The 16,294-nt window shown below is 36.2% G+C and overlaps 1 protein-coding gene across 2 annotated transcripts in view; it reads right to left on the bottom strand.

Annotated features, from left to right (window-relative positions):
• IQUB (IQ motif and ubiquitin domain containing) overlaps positions 1 to 16,294 on the bottom strand; it is a 208,667-nt gene that overhangs the window by 119,314 nt on the left and 73,059 nt on the right. Inside the window, exons 11-12 of one of the 2 annotated variants that reach the window (XM_079149846.1) lie at positions 12,448 to 12,696; positions 377 to 562 (exon numbers count right to left, since the gene is read on the bottom strand). In XM_079149846.1, the coding sequence (XP_079005972.1) occupies positions 377 to 562; positions 12,448 to 12,696 (435 nt within the window). The remainder of the gene's footprint in view (positions 1 to 376; positions 563 to 12,447; positions 12,697 to 16,294) is intronic. The other variant, XM_079149847.1, reaches the window with a different exon arrangement.

Here is a 16,294-nt window from a genome sequence, read left to right as displayed (position 1 = left end):
TGAACTTGCTGTCAGAAGGCAGTGGCATCATGTTGAGGTACTTTTACATTCAAATCGCCTATCTTTACCTTTTACATGTTCTAGCTTCCTTTTGTAATCTAAAAAATATATATTTTTACTGGTATAGTATGATTATACACAATAGTGGAATTCATTTCTACATATTTGTACATGTACACAATGAATATAATCCAGTTATTTTAACCTCTGTCTTACATACTATCCACATGTTTTGTTACTGTTAATCTATAAATTGTTTCTTAATTCCAATGGGGAAGTATTTAAATCATTCATGGAATGTATTTAAAGGCCATCAAGTTACCTCCAATAATTCCAATGACTCAATTAACTTCCCAAATAAAGTACAAAGTCTTACCTCTTCAATACTGGTTAGTTTGAGATGAGCAACTGCTTCATCTTTGGTGAGAAGAATGCAGTTCCAGGGGGACCACTCCAGGGACTTATTCCACCTGACCATGACCAGATCATTGATATCGTCCCAGGCACTGAGAACTGACTGTGAGGCCCAGATGTTCTCCATCAGGTACTGAATATCCTGTAGCTGTATGTCAAAATAAGTTTGAAAAGCAATTTTTTTCTTCTAATTAAAATTTTTTAAAGATTACTATTTTACTTGAGGAAATAATTAAATTATGTTCATTTTTTAAAAGCAAATGCCATTCATAAGATTTCAGAAGCACACAACTCATTTTTTACCAAACTTCTGTTTATTTTGTGTGAACTACATTACTAGTCTCAGTTCATGACCCTAACCTACAGTAAGCTGTATATTTCTTCCAGTATGCTAATTTTGCCTTAATAGAATCACTATAATGCCTAAATATTGCCTTAGTAAGCATATGGTGTTCAATTCTTTCAAAAACTTGTTAGCAACTATCATCTTATCCTCGGGGCCACAGTAGGACTCTCTTAAGGATTTTTACTGCCATTTTACAAATGAGGAAGTTGAGGTTTAATAAAGATTTAGTGTTGGTTTAAAATATTTTGTTGTCTTAATGACAAAAGAGGGAAAGGTGGTGAAATGAAATACGTGTATAAAACTTTAGTAAAAAATTAAATCATATTAGCTAAAAACTCTTGGGATGACTTTTTATCATGAGGTCTGCATCTAATTGTCAGGGAGGTACAAGCTTTACAAAGTACAAGCACTGCAAAAAGAAGAACTATTTTAAAATTTATGTGGGAAAGCAGGAATCTTTTCTGTAAGATCAGCAGATAAAACCTAAACAAATTTATCAGTTAAAAACAGAGTTTTCCACCATAAACAACTACAGTATTTCTCACATGGATAATTCAATATATTAAGTTCAACTAATGCAATCTTGTTTTTACTTAATTTTAAAGAAGAAAATATCATCACAGCTGCTATGGAAAAGAAATCTATGGGACTTTAAAATTAATACTTTGTGCCATTTTACCTATATTCAAAATTTGCTCACATTTGTGTTTATTTTCTTCAATTATATTGATAATTTCAAAATTGAATCCAAGGGAATGAAGTATTTATTTGTATGTAAAAGTGAAACGTGCACATGATCAAGGTGATCGACAACATCTAAGAACTGGCTGCCTTTCACCAATCATTGTATTTAAAATTATTGCAATAAATGAATAACACTACTGCTTACTATATTTGATGATCTCTGCATGGATTACAGATGAACTAGTGACCACTAAAACATTCAGTCTCTTCTCCAAATAGAATCTGGAGTTTCTACATATCTTAGATTTCATCTTTTTACTTTACATGCCATTGTGTCCAAATTCAGTCTGCTGATCTTTACCAATGCCCATGACTTTACTATTCATTTAATCAGAAAGTTCAAGCACCCATATGCCTGGCAATAACATCACTGAACTAAATGCTAATCAAAATTATTTCACTCACAAGAGGGAAAAGACCAATTGGGCATCCGTATTTGTCTAGTAATCTTAGACATTAGAAAATTAAGATAAGAGGACCAAAACCCTATAGAGGAGCAGTATTCAAATTAAATCATACCTCAGGGACACTATTCTTATCAGAAAGGCAATAATGCTCTCCCGGGAATTTTTCTCAGATCTCCACTTATGTGATGTTAATTTTATGTCAACTTGATGAGACCTCAGGGTTTCTAGATATTTGATAAATCAGCATTCTGAGAGTTTCTATAAGGGTATTTTTGGATTTGATTAACATTTAAATCAATAGACTGAGTAAAGCAGATTGCCCTCCGTAAGGTGGATGGGTCTCATCCAATCAACTGAAGTTCTGACTAGAACAAAAGGTTGATCCTTCCCCCAAGTAAGAACTCTCCTGCCTGACAGCCTGTGAACTAGACTCCAGCTCTCCCTATGTCTATGCAGCCTGCTCTTCTTCAGACTCGACCTAGGACATTGGCTTGCAGGTTGTAGAGTGGCCAGCCTCCATAATCATGTGAACTGATTTCTTATAATAAATCTACCTATTATATAAGTAGGCCTGTTTCTCAGGAGAACCCTGACTAATGCAATATAAAATATTGAGATGGCTTACAAGTGAGTTATAGTAAAACCCTAATTTAAGATTTCCAAAATGGTAACATCAACAATTCTTTAAGAAAAGCACATAAGGATTTAACCCCAGAAGTAAATATCATCTTTATTTTAAAAACATGTTAACTCCATTGGGATATATATGTGTGTGTGTGTGTGTGTGTGTGTGTGTGTGTGTGTGTGTGTGTGTATAAAACATTGGGATATGGATATAATTATTCATGTGTATATATAACATATGTGTGTGTGTCATTTTTTATCTTTTTTTCAAACTCTGGGTCGCTACCTCTTTGGTGACACCAAATTCTCTAAATAGAAAGTGGAACAAGCAGATTTGGATTAAATAGAAAACATCAGAGGACATCCATAGTGGCAAACACTGTTTCAGAAAATTGTTGTTTCTGAGGCAGTACCATATACATTCAAATGGACAGACTCTGGGAATCAGCCTGCCTAGGTCTCAGTTCTAGAGCTGGTACTTACTGGTATAAACTGGGACAAGTTAGCTAACCTCTCAGTGCTTCTGTTTCCTCATCTGCAGCGTGGAAATCATTCCTATTTTGATAGGATTTGTTGTGCTGACTGAATAAATATATAAAGTACACAGAAATATGTAAGCACTATTTGAATGCTGGCTATTGTTACTGACATCATTATTATCATGGATGTCTGCAGTAGGTTGTTACAGACTGTGAGCAAATGCTTGAAAGGTAATGATTTAGTAATTTTGAACAAAGCACACTACATTTGGAAGGTATTTTTTAACTCTAATTTTGCATAGAAATATATTGTCTCCTTTCCTATTTGGCATTAAATACAATTCAGTTAATTTTAATTAAACATTTTATAGAAAATTTGACCTTATTTGACAGTTTATAAAACAAATATCATATCGAGATCACCAGTACTTTATGACTTACTTGTATTAACATGTTGCTAATGTTGGGTGCTAAAATTTAGAACTGAAATGTCCCCCAAAGGCCCAGGTGTGAAAAAGGTTTGGACCCAATTTGGCACTTTTGGGAGGTGCTAGGAACTTTAAGAGGTGGAGCCTAGTGGGAGGTCTTAGGCCACTAGGGGCATGTCCTCAAAGGGAATTGTGGGACCTCAGTCTCTTCTTCTGTCTTCTTTCTCTGCTTCTTAAGCACTGTGAAGTCATTTACTCTCTCATGTGCTCTTGCTATGATGTGCTGCCTTGCCACAGGCCCAAAACCAATAGCACAAACTATGAATTGAAACCTCCAAAACATTCAGCAACCTTTCTTCTTTATAAACTGATTGTCTCAGGTATTTTTATAGTCATGGAAAACTGACTAACACATCGGGCAAAGTCATTTCAACCATAAGTCCTTCTCTTTTCTCATTCTTACGTATCAAATCCAAATAGTGTCAGGAATTTGATTTTGTAGAACTGAACACTCCTATGACCTAGACAACTCAATGGAGATCATGGAAAAACCAAAGAGACCATGGTAGTGGTTAAGTAAGGAATTCAGGTCAAAGTCCCTTATTTCACAGGACCACCCTATTGCAAAGCCTAGGGTTTGTTACTCTTATGAGACAGACTACCAGTGGGGTCAATGATCACATGCCATGGTTCATTCAAAAGAAACTTTCCATTTAGGTAGATAAGTATCCACTCAAAGCTCTTTCCTAAGGTTTGTTTTGTTTTGTTTGTTTTAATTTTTGTTTTACTGCCCTAGCTTTCACTTTCACATTACTTACCATCATCATCACTCTCAGTATATACTAATAATTACCATCATCTGCCAACACCAGTATGTTTATAAGCAACATCAATTTCTGGAAAAATGAATCATTCATTCATTCAACAATTATTAAGAGATATAGAGTCTTGGCTATATATCAGGTTATAGAGACATATCATAAGCAGGGGGAAAAAAAGGAACAACCCTGCCTTCTCAGGATTTACAATTTAGTCATTAAACAATCTCTCTCTCTCCTTGTCTCTCATACATACACATGATTGCAACAATGACATACATACAAAGAAAGGAATACATCTTTAATGATAACTATACATTTTAAGTTTTCTTAAAGAAAATTAACTATAGTTGAAAAAAGATTGTTCCAGCTATTCTTTGTTTAATTTGTTATTTCTAGATATACAAGATAGTAGAGTGTATTTTGACATGTTTTACATAAGTGTAACTTGTTCCAATTAGACTCACATCAGTGTGGTGGTACATGATGTAGAGTTTTATTGGTCACGCATTCATCTATAAGCATAGAAAAGATATGCCTAATTCATTCTACTACCTTTTCCTATTCTTATCTCTCCTCCCTTCCCTTCATTCCCCTTTGTCTAGACCAATGAACTTCTAAACATTCCTTCCCTCATTGTGGGTAAGCATCCACATATCAGAGAGAACATTCTGCCTTTGGTTTTTTGAGACTGGCTTATTTCACTTAGCATGATATTCTCCAGTTCCACCCATTCATCAGCAAATGTAATAATTTCATTCATCAAGGAAATTCCTTGCAGGGCCAGGCCCCCCATCCCAGGTAGTAGGTCTGGGAACCAGGACCTGGGAACATTGTAGAGGAGGGCTTCCCAGTCCAGGTGGTAGTTATGGACCGAAGGGAACTTCTTGGAGGAGAGCTGCCCAGCAAAACTTCCCCACCTGGTAAGCTGGGCAAGGCTTACCCACCAGGGTAATAGAACCAGAGACACAGACCCAGATCAGACGTGCCCCAGTCTGCAGTCTAGTCCCCCTTTGACTGACCATCGGTCAAGAAGTGGAGGCGCCTCTGCCCACTGACAGGGGATATACCCCACCTGAAGGCCACCACCCCTAGAGGGACAGCTTCCTAGTGGAGCACTGCATTATCAAGTTCCTCCAAGACTTCAGGCTACTGAAGGCTAAGAGGTGAGTTATTGGAAATCTACAGAGACAATATTAGTCAATAGAGGAAATATGCAATATCCCAGAGTTTCAATACGAGAGAGGTAGATACCTAAGCAATATGAGAAAACAAGAAAGAAAATGTCCCAAACAAACCTAGATGGTATATCAATAAAATCCAATGACACCATGGCAGAAGAAATGTCAGAAAGGGAGTTCAGAATGTACATGATTAAAACAATCAGGGAAGCAAACAAGGAGATGAAAGAGCAAATGCAGGCTTTAAATGATGACACTATCGACAGTTAAAAAAACAAATACAGGGAGCAAAGATCATTTCAATAAAGAGTTAGAGATATTGAAAAAAAAACCAAACAGAAATCCTTGAAATGAAGGAAACAATAAACCAAATAAAAACTCCATAGAAAGCATAACCAATAGGATAGAACACCTGGAAGACAGAACCTCAGACATTGAAGACAAAATATTTAACCTTGAAAACAAAGTTGACCAAACAGAGAAGATGGTAAGAAATCATGAACAGAATCTACAAAAATTATGGAATATCATTAAAAGACCAAATTAAAGAATTATTGGGATTGAGGAAGGCACAGAGATATAAACCAAAGGAATGAACAATCTATTCAATGAAATAATATCAGAAAATTTCCCAAATCTGAAGAATGAAATGGAAAACCAACTACAAGAGGCTTATAGGACTCCAAATACACAAAATTACAACAGACCCATACGAAGGCACATTATAATGAAAATACATAACATACAAAATAAAGACAGAATTTTAAAGGCTGCAAAAGAAAAGAATCAAATTACATTCAGGGGGAAACCAATATGGATATCAGCAGATTTTACAGTCCAGGCCCTAAAAGCTAGAAGGGCCTGGAACAACATTTTTCAAGCTCTGAAAGAAAATGGATGCCAACCAGGAATCTTATACCCAGCAAAACTTACCTTCAGATTTGAAGACGAAATAAAATCCTTCCATGATAAACAAAGCTAAAATAATTTACAAAAAGAAAAGCCAGCATTACAGAACATTCTCAGCAAAATATTCCATGAGGAAGAGATGAAAAACAATGATGTAAACCAGCAAAGGGAGGAACTACCCTAAACGAACAACCAAATAAAGGAGAAACCAAGTTGTTTAAAAAAAAAATGAGCAAAATGACCAGGAATACAAATCATGTCTCAATAATAACCCTGAAGGTTAATGGCCTGAACTCATCAATCAAAAGACATAAACTGGCAGATTGGATTAAAAAGAAAGATCCAACAATATGCTGCCTGCAAGAGACTCACCTCATAGAAAGAGATACCCACAGACTAAAGGTGAAAGGATGGGAAAAAAATATACCATGCACATGGACACAGCAAAAAATCCAGAGCATCCATTCTCATATCAGATACTGTGGACTTCAAGCCAAAGTTAGAAGGAATAAAGAAGGACATTTCATACTCCTTAAGGGAAGCATAAATCAGCAAGACATAATAATCATAAATATTTATGCTCCAAATAGTGGCTCATCCATATATGACAAACAAATCCTTCTCAATTCCAGAAATCAAATAGACCACAACACAATAATACTAGGTGATTTTAACACACCTCTCTTACCACTGGACAGATCCTCCAAACAAAAATTGAACAAAGAAACCACAGATCTCAATAACACAATCAATAATTTAGACTTAATAGACATATATAGAATATACCATCCAACAAAGAGCAAATACACCTTCTTCTCAGCAGCACATGGATCCTTCTCTAAAATAGACCATATATTATGCCACAAAGCTAATGTTAGCAAGTACAAGAAGATAGAGATACTACCTTGTATTGTATCAGATCATAATGGATTGAAATTAGAAATAAATGACAGAGTAAAAAACAGATATACTCCAGCACCTGGAGATTAAATAATACAGTATTGTATGATGAATGGATAACAGAAGACATCAGGAAGGAATTTAAAAAATTCTTAGAGGTAAATGAGAACAAAGAAACATCATATCAAAATCTCTGGGACACTATGAAAGCAGTACTTACAGGAAAATTTATTTCATGGAGCACATTCAATAAAAGAACAAAAAAATCAACAAATAAATGACCTAACACTACAGCTGAAAGCCCTAGAAAAAGAAGAACAGAGCAACACCAAAAGTAGTAGAGGACAGCAAATAGTTAAAATCAGAGCTGAATCAATGAAATTGAAACAAAAGAAACAATAGAAAAATTTGACAAGATAAATAGTTGGTTCTTTGAAAAAATAAACAAAATTGATAAATCCTTTGCCACACTAACAAAGAGAAGCAGAGAGGAAACCCAAATTACTAAAATTCATAATGAACAAGGAAATATCACAACAGACACGAGTGAAATACAAAACATAATTAGAAGCTATTTTGAAAATCTATACTCCAACAAAATAGAAAATCTCGAAGACATCAACAGGTTTCTAGAGACATATGAATTACCTAAACTGAACCAGGAGGACATACACAATTTAAACAGTTCAATTTCAAGTAATGAAATAGAAGAAGTCATCAAAAGCCTACCAACAAAGAAAAGTCCGGGACCAGATGGGTTCTCAGCCGAGTTCTACAAAACCTTAAAAGAAGAACTCATTCCAATACTCCTCAAAGTACTCCATGAAATAGAAGAGGAGGGAACCCTCCCAATCTCATTCTATGAAGCCAATATCGCCCTGATACCTAAACCAGATAGAGACACATCAAGGAAAGAAAATTTCAGACAAATATCCTTAATGAATATTGATGCAAAAATTCTCAACAAAATCTTAGCAAATTGCATACAAAAATATATTAAAAAGATAGTGCACCACGATCAAGTGGGTTTTATCCCAGGGATGCAAGGTTGGTTCAACATCAGGAAATCAATAAATGTAATTCACCATATCAACAGACTTAAAGTAAAAAATCACATGATTATTTCAATAGATGCAGAAAAAGCATTTGATAAAATACAGCATCCCTTCATGCTCAAAACATTAGAAAAAAGAGGGATAGTAGGAACATTCCTTAACATTGTAAAGGCCATCTATGCTAAGCCCATGGCCAATATCATTCTAAATGGTGAAAAACTGAAAGCATTTCCCCTGAAAACTGGAACAAGGCAGGGATGCCCTCTTTCACCACTTCTATTCAACATCATCCTCAAAACTCTAGCAGAGCAAGACAGACCAAGAAAATTAAAGGGATATGAATAGGAAAAAAGAACTCAAACTATCCCTATTTGCTGATGACATGATTATATATTTAAAGGAACCCGGAAATTTCACGAGAAAACTTTTAGAACTCATAAGTGAATTCAGTAAAGTAGCAGGATATAAGATCAATGCTCATAAATCCAATGCATTTTTATACATAAGTGATGAATCCTCAGAAACAGAAGTTAGGAAAAATACCCCATTCACAATAGCTTCGAAAAAAATAAAATACTTGAGAATCAATCTAACAAAAGAGGTGAAAGATCTCTACAATGAGAACTACAGAACACTAAAGAAAGAAATTAAAGAAAACCTTAGAAGATGGAAAGATCTCCCATGTTCTTGGATAGGCAGAACTAATATTGTCAAAATGGCCATACTACCAAAAGTGCTATACAGATTCAATGCAATTCCAATTAAAATCCCAATGATATACCTTAAAGAAACAGAGCGAGCAATCATGAAATTCATCTGGAAGAATAAGAAACCCAGAATAACTAAAGCAATCCTTAGCAGGAAGAGTGAAGCAGGGGGTATCACAATACCAGACCTTCAACTCTACTACAAAGCAATAGTAACAAAAACGGCATGGTATTGGCACCAAAATAGGTGGATTAGTGGTACAGAATAGAGGACACAGACACAAACCCAAATAAATACAATTTTCTCATATTAGACAAAGGTGCAAAAAAATATGCAATGGAGAAAAGATAGCCTCTTCAACAAATGATGCTGGGAAAACTGGAAATCCATATGCAATGGAATGAAACTAAACCCCTATCTCTCAGCCTGCACAAAAATCAACTCACAATGAATGAAGGACCTTGAAATCAGACCAGAGACCCTGCATCTTATAGAAGAAAAAGTAAGTTCAAATCTTCAACATGTTGGCTTAGGATCAGACTTCCTTAACAGGACTCCCATAGCACAAGAAATAAAAGCAAGAATCAATAACTGGGATAGATCCAAACTAAATAGCTAATTACAGAATTATTCTTACAGAAGTTGTTTTACACTCTCAGTCTTTAGAAGTTAGTTACTTTGGTGTTCAAAAATTTAATAAATATTTTTTAAATCTAGCAAGAAACTTTTGGACTTTCATGAACAAATTCTTTTCATGAGTCTTCTTTCCTCCCTCTCAGTTAATGATCACTGTCATGTCAACAGAATTAATCTATTTCGAACTGGCATGATATTCCTATATGAACTGGAAATGAAGAAATGGAAATAGAAAGTCAGATTTTTTTTCTTTTTACAATTATAATTTTCAAAATGTATTTGTTTTAAAACCTCTCTAGCACTGACAGTCTTATGTACTAGTCAAGATCGTTGACATTAGAAATACCTCATTTATTTTCCATCAACAATATCCTTTTCTCAATTGATTAACATAATGTCCACACCTTTTAACAAGAGTAACAACCTCAAAGGTGTGTTTCTGCCCCTGTGAAAGCTGCCCCCACCCCAGCACTTCCACAGAAGTACATTCCAGGTCCCCACTGACCTACCCATCACATGCCACCATGGTAGTGCCCAGGTCCACCCTGCTACCAGAATGGATGGCTTTCTCAGTTCTGCCCCAGTCCCTAGCAATACCTAAAAAGATGCCACACAAGCCCAATTTTCTGGAAGAGTCTCAGATGATAGTGTTTGTCAAGGGCTTCTGCGCATTGCATGTATGATAATTTCTTTTTTCCTTTGGAACGAAATTGAAAAACTGGGAGACTACAAACACCCATCCCAAGTGCTAACTATATAGTAGCACAAGAAGCGTGCCTGTAGAATTCCATAAGGAATATATATGTGCCTTTTTGCTCTCTTAATGTTTCTATTAATGGATATTTAAAAAATCATACCCCCTCAACTTGCTTTAAATATAGGAATACTTGTGATTGGATATTATAATTTCCTATAGTTTCTGCTCCAGGGAAGGCAAAGAAAAGCATATAAACTGGCATGTTCTCAAAACTCCCTTCTCCTCTTCAAGGTGAATTACCAAGCCATTCCTCACTGTCCATTCCTCTCTCTTGGAAAAATCCAAAGTTCTCACACATTTTAAAATGGAAGAGAAATCTTTAGGGTAGACTAAGCAGTGGAACTAATGCCCTATTATTACTTAGTATCATCTAGAACACATTTCGAAAGAAACTGCAAAGAGAATCTTGACAGATACATTGAATGTATTGCTTAAAACATTGTTTGGAAGAGTCAAGGACAGTCTAGTAACAAGGACACCACGTCTGAGCTCAGCAAGGGCTTAACATCATTTTTACTTCCAATCATGAGGCTCCTTAACCTATGCCTGTGTCAGACTCCCAAACACCAGTAGGAATAGGACTCCAGCTCCTGCACAACGGCTGTCTCATCAGGACTTACCTTGACAACACTACAAACCACCTGTGTTTGCCACGCCTCTGTTTCCTGGGACTTCTGAGTGAGCCAGAGGGGTCCTCCATCGTTTCCTGATTATTTTACTCTTGTACAGCACCAGGTTCCCACCCACCTAGTCGCACCCCCACCTTTCTTCCCGTGTGCTCTTTTACTGTTCCTTCCAGAAATATTTTTCATTGGCCCTAATCAGAATATGATACAAATATTTCCTCCATTAAATTCAACAGAGGCTGGGTGCAGTGGTGCATGCCTGTAATCCCAGCGGCTTCAGAGGCTGAGGTAGGAGGATCGCAAGTTCAAAGCCAGCCTCAGCAAAAGCGAGGTGCTAAGCAACTTAGTGAGACCCTGTCTCTAAATAAAATACAAAAATAGGGCTGGAGATTTGGCCCGGTGGTATAGTGCCCCTGAGTTCTATCCCTCGTACCAAATAAATAAATAAACAAATACATAAATTCAACAGAGGAGATGATGCTTGTCCTAACAAAGGGAAATCTACAAGCTATGTTGCACATCATGATCTCTTTTTTCACACATTTATTTTATTTAAACAATTCTCTACTTTGTCCTCTATTCTTTTAATATTAATTCTTTTAATCATTGTAATTGCTCTCTGAATGGGTACTATTAATATCCCCACTTTACAGGCAAGTAGGTTGAGGAGCATATGAGTTATATAGCGTGTCTAAAGACACGCCTGTTGAAGTAGAATTCAAAATTTGTTATGCTTCCTCCAACATCCTGCCCCTGTGTCTTTCATCTCTCTCTCTCTCTCCCCCACTCTCTCCCTCCTTCTCTCTCTTGCTCTCTCTCTCGTTCTCTTTCTCTCTGTACTGCATTTTTCCCAACAGCATTAAGTGTGTTATATTTCCCTCATCTAAAAATCAGATGCCGCACTGCCTGCCATCTCTGATGCCACCACACAGTGCCACCTCTGGCCCTTGGTCTTCCTGAATGCTGTTTCCAGGCCTGTGACCCTTGGTTCGTCGTGGTCACCAGATTCACTCCCACTCATTCTTCTTTCTCTTCCTGTAGGTTGTATCTTCAGGGAAGCCTTTTCTGGCCCACACATTAGCTCAAGTTCCCTTTTTAAACCCTGCATAGTGCCCCACACTGCTCTTCATAACACTGTTATCCGCTGTCACAGAGACTTGTCCTACTTTATGACGTCTATCTTTTCTAAGATAGAGGGTCTGGTCCACCAGTGCATCCCCAGAGCACAGCATAGCCCTTAGATACCAAGAACACCTCTACACATACAACTCAGGGCTGGAATCGTCGTCCACATTCGGAAATCAGGGGGTGGTATTTCCCAACCAAGAATACCTTCAACTGCATGCACTTCCTGTCAAGACATCCTCCTTGACAGACACATTTCAGCCGTGACTGGCGCCCCCTCTTGACCATACCTGCATCAAGAAAGCAATCTGAGAGTTATCATCATAATCAGCTTCTGAAGCGTAGAGCCGTTGCAGTAAACACTTGTACTTCAAAAATGCTTCTCGTTGCTTCGCCTCATTCTCAAGGCTGGTGCAGTGGCGACACCGGTATATGTGCTGGGAGGTGGTTGAGATGGCAAATTCCGTAGAAGGCAAATAGAGCTGGCAATTGCGGCAGAAGTGAATCTTCTTGTAAAATTTCAGTGGGTCTTGAGGGACCTAAATAGCAGGAAAAGAAAAATAAAAAGCAAGGTGCAAAAATCAGGCCATACACTCATCAGAAGCACTGTGCACTAATGTTTAGAACGAGTTAAAAAAAATTGGTTAATTTAAAAAGTCATATTTCCCCTTAACTTACTAATCTATACAAAGTTTAAATTCCAAGCATTATTCATTTACCCTGTCAAAATATTAAAAATCTGTATTATTCATAACCCCTACAAATATGTGGCAAACCACTAGAAAACTGACAGGAAAAAAATGCTGGACAGAGTCTTTTAGCACTTATTTGAAAAGAGTTTATATTTTTATTCTATTTTACTTAATTGTTTCTATAGGCAATAGCTAGTCTCACATATAAATAAAAGCCCACTAAGCCAATTATTCTTCTCATTTCATGTATTTAAAATATGAATTTGGATTTGTTAATGATCAATTTTCAAAATTTGAAACTCTACTTCTAAAGCAGTGAGGAAGTAATTCCACTTTAGAAGAATCAACCCAATAGTTCTTTATGGGCTGAAGTACCATGAAAGAAAGAAGGAGGAAGGGAGGGAGGGGGAGAGGAAGGGAGGGAGAACACTTTCAACACAAACTGAATGAAGACTTACATAAGCCAGTCTTTCCTAATTTATGATGCATCTGTACTTCTGGCCTCCATGAGAGGAAAGATTAAGCAGCAACACAGTTGGCATTTGATATATGAAACTTTCAAAAATATAGTTTTGTTGTTTTTTGTTTTCAGTGCGGAGATGGAACCCCAGTGCCTCACACACGCTAGGCAAGTACTCTACCACTGACCTACATCACCAGCCCTCAAAATAATTTTTATAAAGAAGAAAACAGGCATCAATGTTCACTTGCCTTTTTTCTCTTACTGAAGGTAGATTTATAATATTGACCACATCAATCTTATGATTTACTTTGTTCTGATCATCTGTTTCTGCACCGCCCCCTCTAGTCTGCTTTACTTTTCCTAAATGTTCCATATTTCTGAAGAGTAATATTCTTTGAAAATGTCATTGCCCCCCCTGACTAATAATTTTTAGGAGAGGATAACATACACATTAAAAAGATAGTTAATTCTTCTGGAGCAAAGAAGAGTGATCTAGACATATAATCAAAGAACTCAAAGACAACATTTCTTGGTTCTTGTTCTGAAATCTATTAACTTAGTCTTATCTTCTTGCCTCCTAGGAATTAAACTAGACATTACATCATTCAGCTTCATGAAAACCAGTTAGCACACCTCTCCTTGATGGAATGATAGACCATTACCATGGGAAAATATTCTCTACCCACCTGAAACTGTGCAAGATGACAACTTAACCCTATTAGGCTTATGATGGCCAAGAACTCTGATTAAACTAAGCTACATAATTTTACTGTGTAAGAACTCTCCAGAGAATACTGAGTGATTTATCCAGAAAACAGTGTCACCTGGGGGTGGCGGGAAGGATTAGTGGTATTTCTACAAGTTCTCGTCCCACTAGGCAAACTGAAAATGTACAATGAGTCACTCTTTTTTAAAGTCAGTAATATTTTTTAAAATCCTAGATTGTAGTTTGAGATATTAAAGCATGCATTCCAAAAAATTAGAAGCAAAGATAATCCAAAGATTTGCCCTAGAGTAGAAAAAAATCTTAAATCTTTTGTTCTAATGAATATTTTTACAAAGGCATGAGTCAAATATTTTGTTTTTATGTAAACAGAGAAGCAATTTTAAATTTGATTAAAAATTAAATGGGTTATAGGTTGAATTTATTTGATAGAAGTTATTTAGAATAATCTATTTGATCAATTTTACATATTCTTTAAATAGTGATTAATTAAATATTTTTGAGGAATTAGAAATTCCTTTTTGGCATCATTTTCTTTTTTTTTTCAATTTATTTTTATTGTAAACAAATGGGATACATGCTGTTTCTCTGTACATGAAGTAGAAGCATACCATTTGTGTAATCATACATTTACAAAGGGTAATGGTGTTTGATTCATTCTGTTATTTTTCCCTTCTCCCCCCACCCCCCACCCCTCTTTTTCCTCTATGTAGTCCCTCCTTCCTCCATTCTTGCCTCCCTCCCACCCCCATTATGTGTCATCATCTGCTTATCAGTGAGATCATTCATCCTTTGGTTTTTTGAGATTGGCTTATCTCACTTAGCATGATATCCTCCAATTTCATCCATTTGCCTGCAAATGCCATAATTTTATTATTCTTTATGGCAGAGTAATATTCCATTGTATATATATACCACAGTTTCTTTCTCCATTAATCAACTGAAGGGCATCTAGGTTGGTTCCACAATCTGGCTATTGTGAATTGAGCAGCTATGAACATGGATGTGGCTACATCTCTGTAGTATGCTGATTTTAAGTCCTTTGGATATAGCCTTTTTGGCATCATTTCTAAGTTTACCTCATCTTGGGTCAAAAAAGCTTGTTTTAATTTTGTTTGGTAGAATTCTTTATGAAATATTATAAATTTCCCTTCTTTAAAATTAGAGCATACAGAATATAATTTATCCAGGTGTGTTATTTTTAGGGTAAATTAGGATATTTTTATGAGCATATACTATAGTATTGTGGTAACAGACCACAGAATTGCTTGATTATTGCACAGTGTATCTGCTTCTCTATTTGCTCTAAAACAGCTGTCCTTTCCCACTTTTTAAATTGTTCCTGCATATGAGGGCATACACATTTTTCCAAATTTTATTTCTATGCTGTTTGAGGATGAAAAATCAAATCCCCAATTTTGCTATACTACCTTCTACTCCAGTGGATTTATATGTCATCCAAATGATCAGTATTCCCAAGTCTATTTCCTTTCCAGAACTTTCTATAGGAACAGAAATCAACAAAAGAAATACTGACTTCCCACATTAGAAAACACAGCTTCTCTTTTCCATGACATGCATGAGCTTTGGAGAATTCCTCCTCTGATTCCACAGCATTCTGGAGCATTTGCCTCCTGCTCTACAATTGTACTCTCAGACCTAACGTAACACTATACACACAGAAAATGTTTGTACTTGAATAAGTTAAAAATAAGTAGATAAAACTAGCATATGAGTTACTCTTGTGGAATTAAATATATTGGTTTCAATTCAAGATTTAAGCAGATATTCTAGGTGCTCAGAAATGATCTAAGTTGCTTCTAGGTTACTGAATTCAATCACAACTTCAACTGCTGTTTGCATGAGCATCAAATAAGGTAGGAAAGACTGCACACCATGTTATAAACACTGATTGCCTCAAGGGATTCAAGAGTAGGAAATCAAAGTGAGGAAGGGAGATGAGGAACAAAATATTATAATAGGAGGAAGAAAAGTATGGTCATCTCCATGAATGCAAGAAAAATATATTTGATAAATTCAGTATCTATCCCATATTTAAACAAACAAATCAAAAGCAAAACCACTATCAACAAATCAGGAATTTAAGAGACATTCTTTAACCAGATAAAGGGCATCTCCAGAGTTCATTATCTGGGCAGTTCCCTCATTTGTAGCCCTGTGTCCTGCAAATTTCAGCAGTGTTGATCTCAGGGACCAACAAGAGTCTTGATCTCTCTCTACAACCCAAGGAATCCTCT

This window comes from Sciurus vulgaris (assembly GCF_902686455.1).
Source record: "Sciurus vulgaris genome assembly, chromosome: 8".
In the NCBI taxonomy this organism is placed as follows: Eukaryota; Metazoa; Chordata; class Mammalia; order Rodentia; family Sciuridae; genus Sciurus; species Sciurus vulgaris.
This window is presented reverse-complemented; position numbering and strand designations above follow the sequence as displayed.